The following is a 9,073-nucleotide window of genomic DNA, read 5'->3' as shown; positions in this document are numbered from 1 at the left end:
CAGAGACACTGTTGCTCACAAGAGAAGCCATGTGCCCAGTGAGACCCAGACTAAGAGCTCTGGGTGGGATGGGCAGGAAAATTTTCAGCGGTCCCCTGGTATCCACAGGATATTTTTTTTTTCTTTTTGGTACTGGGGATTGAACCCAGGGAGTCTCTACCACTGAGCCACATCCCCAGCCCTTTTGCTTTTATTGGGAGACTGGGTCTGACTAATTGCTGAGGCTGTCCTTGAACTTGAGATACTCCTGTGTCGGCCTCCTGGGTCACTGGGATCACAGGCGTGTGCCACCACACTCAGCCCTCCTTTTATCTTTTAATTTTGAGCCTGGTATAAGGGATTGAGCCGGGCACTTTACCACTGCACTACAGCCCTGCTCGAGGAATACAATATGCAGGAGGATGTCAACCTGGGCCCTGGGGAGGAGCCTAACACACCTGGCAGGCTGTGCTTCCTGCCCCTTGGGAGCCACTGTCATGTAGGAAGCTCAGCCCTCCTGAGACCACCAGGTTGAGAAGGAGGCCCTGGTGGGCAACAGGCCATATACAGAAGAGGACCGGAGGGCGCTGGTTCATTTCTCCACTCAGGAAGTGTTTCCTCTATCTTACCCTAATTCCTATATATGAGCAAGGTTGTCTCTGGCTTCTGGTCTATTCCAGTTTGATACCTGTTCCTAACCTACAGCAGCTCTCACTTACCATTGCTTTATAAATATTTACATATGGAATATAGCTCCTTCATTGTTTCAATGTTTTTTCAGAATTGTCCTGATTGTGCTTTTTCCCTTTCATGTGAATCAGCTCGTCAAATTCTATGCAAAATTATCTGGGGATTTTGGCTGAGAGTACGCTGAAATCATACATTAATTTGGGGACAGCTGGACTTTTACACTGGACTTTTCCGCCCACCGTCAGGGTGCTCAAGGGCATTCTCTGACGGCCTTTGGTAAAGTTTCCAGTTTTCTCTTCTGAGGTTTTCCAAGTTCTGGTTGGGCTCTACAGTGGACCAAATTCTTTACAAGTTTAAAGTCTGTCCTAACCCCCTGCTCCCTCACCCTTTCAAAGGCCTCTGCAGGCCCTTCTGCTTACACGATTGTTACAGATTGCTTACTTTTTCCAGCTGTTCCCAAGTTACATCCTGTGTGTTTCCACATGTGTTGGGTGAAGTCTGAAGGCCAGACTGGGGTTTCCAGTCCTGCTTGGGAGGGGAACAAGGTTGGGCAAGGATCTAGGAGGATGGGGGCGGGCAAGGGCACTGGGACCCCGGCCTGGGGAGGAAGAAGCCTGTTCTTCGTCCCTGGGAGGTGGCCTGTCTGGAGGGAGGGCATCTGCAGGCCCAAGGCTGGGGAAAGGGTGGCTAAAAGCTAGGTCTCCCTTCTTGGGAAAAGGGTGGGCAGCAGCCAGCTCCTCCATCCTGTGCCTTCATGCATGTGTGTGTGTGTGCGTGTGTGTGTGTATGCGCATGCATGTTCTGCACATGTGGCATCCCTGGGGCTTTCTGTTTCTAGTGGCTTCTCACGTTTTCCAATCGAGTGGCCTGGGTTCAGAACCCAGCTCAGCCACTTCCTGCCTGCAACCCAGTGTCCCCGAATGACACTTCCTCTGAGCATCAGGGCTGAGAAATTCTCTGTCCCACAAACTGTGAGCTTCAGGGGAGGCGGGGTGAGAACTCTTGCCCATGGCTGCACTCCAATAGGCACATGACTCATGGAGGGTCTAAACAGAATTCATGCATCCATCCTGCTGGGGAGGGGTGTGCCCTCTGGGCAGAGAACATTCCAGCCTGAAGGACAAAAGGGACCCAGAGCCTCAGTGGGAAAGGGCTTGGCCTGTTTGGGCTCCAGAAAGAAGCTGGAGGCCTGGGGTGTGGCTCAGTGGTGGTGCTTGCAGCTTGAGGCCTGGTTAATCCCTGGCACTGCCCCAGACAAAGCAAACAGGACACAACAGGGTCAAACACAAGAGGTGGGAGCCAGTGACAGGCTCTTCTCCTTAAACAGGCTGCTCTCCTGAGGACAAGAGCTGGAGGGGAGGGGGCTCTCCCAGCTGCCCGGGGGAGAGACACTGGGGCCTATGGGGCTCGCAGGCCCCTTCGCACCTCGTGGGGACAGTCTGAGCTCAAGCATCTGAGCTCTGGCATCCTTACTGTCGCCCATATCTGATGGTTACCAAGACAGTAGAAGAGAGTACATTGTAGGTCTTATAGCCAGAGAAACAGAGTCCAAGAGAAATGACCTACTCCTATTAAAGACAGGTAGAGTCAGGCCGGGCTTGGTGACCCACACCCGTAACCCCAGAGACTTGGGAGGCCAACACCTCAATCCGTCCTGTAGGCCACCATGTTTGTGGTACTTAGTTACAACAGCCCTAGTAAACTAATACCCTCTGGAAGGAGAGGAAAGCCTGTGTGAGCCTCCCCATGCAGACCTGAAGCGTCCTAGAGAAGGTGATGGTGAGTGGGGCACTGAAGGGTGGTAGGAGTTCACCAGGTGGGGAAGTCAGAACATTCCAGGCAGCGGGAAGTACATATGTAAAAGCCAGGGGAGGCTGTTTTTTGGACCTCTTTGAATTTCCTGCCTGCCCTGCCCAAGTATCTGAGATCCAGAAGCTCTTTGGCTCTGAGATAATGGAAACATGACGTTGACCAGGGAGCCCCTTGGGCCCAGGCCATGAGACACATCACTCTCACAGGTAGGGGGCACACACAAGCCTGCCCACGAAGCCTGGCTGGCTAGGTGGGGGTTGGCTAGGTGGGCGCAGGCAGGAGGAAGCCCCAGCTGTTCCTCAGGTTCCAAAGCCTCTTCTTAGTGAGGCTAGGGTGGGCCATTCTGGGCTGGCTGGGGCTTTCTTGTGGTTCCAAAGGATGCACAGCACCCTGGAAGGACAGGTGTGTGTGTGAGTGTGTGTGTGTGTGTGTGTGTTCCTGACTCAGCCCAGCCTTGCAGTGAGGGGGTAAATCAGTGGGGCTTCTTTTGTCCACAGGTTATTTAAGAAAAAAAAAGAAAACATAATAAATATAACAATCCTTCCCTCAAAAAAAAGTGTTTTAAATGCATTTTTCCCTGAAGATTTCCAGTGTACTCCACAATGTTTAAAAAATAGTTTCCCCAAAAATAGATCTTAAAGCATTTGACACAGTGGTAATTGTGGTCTATGTGGTGCTAGATGTGGGCGAGGGGGCTGTGTCCCCCGGCCCTTGTCGCTGTGGGGCCCAGGCCTGGTGAGCCACCAGCCCGATACCCCAATGCCCACTGGAGCTGGTGCTCGCTGGGACGCCGGTCTGCACAGGGGAGCAACTCGGGTATGCAGAGGACCCCCACCTGGCCCAGTGCCAGCTGCAAACCCTCCAGTTCGGGGAAGGGGCCCTGGGCGGCCAAGGGGTTGGAAGAAGGGGCAGACATGGCAGCCTCCCCTGGGGGCTCATCCTCAGCCCCTTCCTCTCTTCCGTCTTGGCTCTTTGTGATGAGGGTTCATGGGTGACCCAAGGGGGCAGTGGAAGTGTTCTGAGAACTCTTTGGAATTGGAGAGGGAGCCGATGACCCTGAAGCGAGAGGGGCTGTGGGAGTCGGTGATGAGGCCTTCGTGAGAGCTCTTGGGGGTTCGGACAGAGCACCAGACCTTTGAGGGACAAGGGGGAGAAGCTGGGGTCACTGTGGGGCCCTGAGGCCGCCAGACTGGTCCCACCACTGCAGGGGTGGAATGAGCCCTCGCCTGGTGCTCACACCCCAAGGACTCAGGAAGGCCCATGGGTGGGTCGGAGGGGAGGCTGGAGTGCGCCTATGCCCCTGTCTGACGCAGGTGTCACCAAGCTGTGTCTCTTCAGCCAGAGCCGGGTCTCTGTCTGATACCAACGTACCAGGCTGGGATTCTGCCTAAACTCCACTTTACAAATTTTGGATTTAGTCCAGATTTCATATTTTCTGGGTAGGACACTCTCTCGAGAGGCAGCTCTGGGAATCAACTGAAGGCCAACTCAAGTGCCAACCTGGTGGGTCTTGATTTCTTTCTCCCCCGGTTCTGGGGACTGAATCCAGGGCTGCTTTCTCACTGAGCTACATCCCCAGCCCTTTCCATTTTCTATTTTGAGACAGAGTCTTGTTAAGTTGCTGAGGCTGAGCTCGAACTGGTGATCCTCCTGTCTCAGCTTCCCAAGGAGCTGGGATAATAGGCATGCATTACCGGTGTCTGGCTATGTTAAAAAGTTTCTAGAACCCCAGAACCAGGAGGGGCCTTCTCCACCACATACAGGATACTAGTATTCTTTCTTGGCCCTTCCTTGAATCTCTCTAATGACAGGAAGCTCACCTCCTCACAGGCTAATGACCTGAAGACGGTCTGATGAGTTAGGGAGCTGGTGATTGGAGGGGACCTTACCTGTTCCCCTAATGAACTCACCTGTGCAAACCCCAGGAAGAGCTGGTCATTGGTGAGACCCAGTGTGGGCAAGGTCTGCTCCTCCCTGTTCTTCTTTACCCAGTTCTGGTAAGCCTGGGAGGAGAGAAGGCCAGAGGTTGAGGGCAGCCAGGACACAGGGGCGAGGGGCTAGTGTGCAGGCCGAGGCTGGTTTCTGGGTTCTGGGCCTTGGCTCAGCCTGGAGGATCCCTCCTCTTTCTCTGCTCCCTCCCTAAAGGGGAGTGCAATGGACCCCATGGCCTAAAACGCCACACAATGCTGATGGCTCTCCAATGTGCACTTTGGCACCAGCCTCTTCCCTGATCTGGATATTCAACTGCCTTAGCTGGACACCCAAGGTCACATCCAACTCAGCATGGCACAGAAGGAAGAAGTCATTTACATGAACCCTCACCAAACCTGCCACCATAGGATGGCACCACCACCCTCCTAGTTACTCAGGCTCAGAGTTCCCCCCAACTCTTCCAGCCAAGCCAAACACCCCAAAACTGACCCTCCTCACCCTTCCCCCTCTAGCCTGGGTAACCTCACAACAGCTTCCAACGGGTCTCCCTAATTCAGAGGAACCGAGGACACAAGCCTGGTCCCCTCCTCATGTGGCAACTCGAGCGAACCGTCTAGGGCGAGTGTTGGCAGACCTCCTCTGTGAGGGCCGGAGTAGATGTTCCAGCTTTGGGGCAACCGGTCCCTGTTGAACTATCCTCCTCTGCGCTCAGAGTGCAAAAGTAGCCACAGGCAACCTGTGGATACAGTGTGGCCAGGTTCCCCAAACCTACGGGGACAGGCTGGGGCTGGATTTGCCCATGGGCTGCCGGCTTGCAGACCTGCCTTAAAGAAGGAATTAGATCATATCTCCTGTTTGACCCTGTAGTGGTTCTCACTGTCGCCAGAATAGAACCAAGCTCCTTTCTCAGTGACAGAGGCCCTTGCTCCTGACTCCTTCCACTACCCCCTGCCTCTGGCCCTTGGTGAGTCGCCAGGCTGCCTCTCAGGCCGGGACCTGTGTCTGAGTCACTTGGTTTCACCTCCGGCCACCTGAGGGTGCAGGTCAGGGGCTCAGAGCCAAGCCAATGGGCTCAGATGGTAGCGACTTACTCCAGACTAGGATCGGAACCCAGAACTGGCTCTGTGCTCAGTGTCCTCCTGGGCCCTGCTGCCCTACCTGGCAGTGGGTTCCCCCACAAAGGCAAGAAGGGGCCGGCTCTGCAGGTGGACCCTGCCCTGGCTCTCTCCTGGGACTCTCAAGCAGGTGGTCTCCAAGCAGAAGGCCTTGGGCACTCGGCTCAGGTGCTGCGTCCACAGTCAGTGCTCACGTCCTCCCCACCCCCACCGACAGACGAGGAAGCCGAGGCACAGCACTCCTGCAGCTTGCCAGGCGTTTCTATGCTGACCTACTGATGAGGCATCTGGACAGATGTGGACCTGGACAGGTACACAGGGGGAGCAGACCCACCCGATAGGCCACCTTGAGGCCCCCGTTGTCTGCGATGTTCTCCCCGAGGGTGTGGCGGCCGTTCACCGGCTCCCCGTTCACGCTGTAGCTGCTGTACTGCTCCACCATGCACTCCGTCTGCTGTTTGAAGGCCTCCACCAAGGAGTTCTTCCACCAGGGCCGGAGGTTCCCATCCTTGCCATACTCCCGCCCTGTGGTCAGAGCGCAGGAGTGGCACTATCGCTCTTCTTCCCTCCCAGTGGGAAGTCGGTTCCCCTGTCTGACCCCACCCTCCAGCCTGTACAGGGACAGGATGCCCATCAGAGGGCCAGAGGACGGGCCAGACCGAGTGGGAGAGGGTGGGGAAAAGTGGCCAGGCAGGCGGCCATGTGGCTGTACAAAGGTTTGAGGCGCAGGGTGGATCTCCACTGGCCAAGGGCCTCGGATCCCAAGGAATGGAGTCCAGCAAGGGGCCAGTGGAGTTGGCAGAATCAGGAGCACATAACAGGCCTGGTTTCCAGGGTCTCTGCCACTTCCTTCTTGTCCCTGAGCAGGGGGCAGTTGAGGAAGACCCTGGACACTAGCTGCTGAGGAGGGTGTGACTTCCACGTCTCTGACTCCTGACTCCTACTGAGCACCGAGCACCCAGCACCCTGCAGAAAGTGCTCACTATAGCCTTCACACAATCCTCCTCACCCCCACCTGGACCTGTTGCACCCATTTTGCAGATAAGGAGACGGAGGCTTGGAGAATGATGTGACTTGCCGAGGTGAGAGCATTTGGCAAGCGGCCGAGCCAGGGTTTAGACTCTGGTCCTTCTCTGCAAAGCTAAGTCCCAGGGAGCAGAGGCAGTGGGGCTAAGAAGCTGATGGGCTCTGTCTGGAGGGACCCCAAGGAACCTGTACCTTGATCATCAAAAGCGTGAGTCAGCTCATGGCCCACGACGACACCAATGCCACCAAAGTTTAAGACCCTGGAGGGAGACACAAAGTGAGAGCAAGGCCTCTGGCTCCTGCCCTGCCATGTGGCCCTCACTTGTTGGGCCTGAGATGTAGCAGGGGCTCTGTGGGACACAGCCCTGGAGACAGTGGGAGGCTGGGCAGTCTAAGGGAGCCAGCTGTGCCCTGTGGGTGACATGCACGTGCTGGACACTCTAGAGGATCACTGTCCCCTCCCACAGACTAGCAGTTAAGCTTTAAAGAAAACAAAGCCTGGGAATGGGCCAGTGCCTCTTCCCAAGCTCCACACAGTCATCCCGGGAGTCCAGCTTCTAGGACAGCGCCCTCACCCCGCCAACTCCCTGGCTGCAACTGCTCTAAGCCACCGTCACAGCAGTATTTCCCACATGGGGCTCTTGACTGCATGACTGTGCCACGTTTCCCGATTGCAGGAGCTTTTGGCCCCAGAGACCCTTGGAGGGAAGGCAGGGGACAGGGGCTGCTGCGCTCTGCACCCACGACGCTGCAATCCTAGGCCACCTGGGCCACCAGGGCACAGATGGCTCAGTGAGATGGCTGTCAGGGTCAGCTGCAGACACAGGGCTGGCTGAGGGGCAGGGGACCCGTCGGGGCACCAGCACCAGAGATGGCCTACTTGGGCGAGGAGCGGGTGTAGAAGGGCGCCTGCAGGATCCCAGCCGGAAACATGATCTCGTTCTTGGTGGGCGAGTAGTAAGCGTTCACCATGGGCGGGGTCATGCTCCACCTGCAAGCAACAGGTGCGTGAGAGCCCAGGCGGTGGGCGGAGCGGAACTCCAGTGGGTACTCCTTGACCCCAGGACCAGGTCAGCACAAGGACATCAGGCAGCACTGTTTCTGAGGGGGAAGCTAGAAAACACCTGAATACCTATAAATCAGTGATGTCACCTCAGAGGGTGCCACACTGAGACGCTCACAGACAGCAAGAGGGACCATCAGATATTGAACTGAGGTTATTTTTGAGGCTTGAAATGTGTCTAGCAGCCGTTCTAAGGTGTGGTCTAAAGTGACAGTCCCCAAGATCCTCTGGTTTATGATGTCAAAACTATTTTCATTATAACATTGAGACACTCTGTCTCTGCCACATGTTGAGATCTGCATCATGGTACAAAAGCAACCTTGAATGACACTGCTGCTGCCTGGGCAGGGGGCCGGGCAAGTCCTAGTGGCCACCTGCTCCTTTCCTAGCAGGTGCTCCAACCAAAACAAGCCAGCGGGTCATTTTCGTTGACAACACCCAGGAAAAAGTAGCCTAATCATTAATTCCATTAAATCTCGACCCCCAAGTACCAGTCTTTTCAATATCCTGTGTGACCAATGGGGAATACCCACGTGGTGCTTCAGGTCTCTCTCATCCTCTTCGGATGACCGACCAGCCATGGAATTTTGGACTTGGGCAACAAGGCAGACATGTTCTTGAAAATGAAAAAGGAAGCTTAGCACCTCAGGGGAACTAATTCACATTTTGTCATTTATTACCAATGATAAAAATCTGAGGTTTCAAGAAAAATGAAGTTTCAAAGAAATATTAAAATTTTGGAAAACTTGTATTGACCATCATGAATTTGATAGCTTCCCAGTACTTTAAGATTTTTCTCAGGAGGTCAACTATGATGTTAACTAATGTGGTTTTTTTTTTTTTTGGCTGCAGTATATGAGAGCGGAAAATCTGTAAATCTTAGTGGAACCACAATTTTTTTTCTTTTCTGTTTTTTTTTTTTTTTTGTACTGGGGAATGAACCCAGGGGTGTGTAACCACTGAGCCCCATCCCCAGCCCTTTTTTATATAGTATTTAGTGACAGGGTCTTGCTGAGTTGCTTAGGGTCTTGCTAAATTGCTGAGGCTGGCTTTGAACTCATGATCCTCCTGCCTCAGCCTCCTCAGCTGCTGCGATTGCAGGCGTGTGCTACCATGCCTGGCAAAACACTATTTTCCAAAGGACCAATGCATGAGCCATTATGTAAAAAATTATGTAAAAAAATCCAAAAAGTGCAAGACAGATCAATGATTTTAGTGTACAGGGTATGAAAAGTTCATGAATAAGTTTTCAGATTTTTCATATTATATTTTTTTGGGGGGAGGGCAAGGAGGTTAATGGGGATTGAACTCAGGGGCACTTGACTACTAAGCCCCAGCCCCAGCCCTATATTGTATGTATTTAGAGACAGGGTCTCACTGAGTTGCTTAGTACCTCACTTTTGCTGAGGCTGGCTTTGAACTTCTGCCCATGCCTCCTGAGCTACTGGGATTATAG

General features: G+C 53.9%; 1 protein-coding gene across 1 annotated transcript in view; it reads right to left on the bottom strand.

Annotated features, from left to right (window-relative positions):
- Window positions 1–3,422: 3,422 nt before the first annotated feature.
- LOC143386534 (endothelin-converting enzyme 1-like) overlaps window positions 3,423–9,073 on the bottom strand; it is a 30,855-nt gene continuing 25,204 nt past the window's right edge. Inside the window, 5 exon segments of the mRNA XM_077108093.1 lie at window positions 3,423–3,614; window positions 4,392–4,484; window positions 5,863–6,053; window positions 6,747–6,814; window positions 7,435–7,545. Of these exon segments, the coding sequence (XP_076964208.1) occupies window positions 3,423–3,614; window positions 4,392–4,484; window positions 5,863–6,053; window positions 6,747–6,814; window positions 7,435–7,545 (655 nt within the window).

Source organism: Callospermophilus lateralis, unplaced genomic scaffold (genome assembly GCF_048772815.1).
Source record: "Callospermophilus lateralis isolate mCalLat2 unplaced genomic scaffold, mCalLat2.hap1 Scaffold_1348, whole genome shotgun sequence".
Classification (NCBI taxonomy): Eukaryota; Metazoa; Chordata; class Mammalia; order Rodentia; family Sciuridae; genus Callospermophilus; species Callospermophilus lateralis.
The sequence above is the reverse complement of the archived record's forward strand: the minus strand, read 5'-3'. Positions and strand labels throughout refer to the sequence as shown.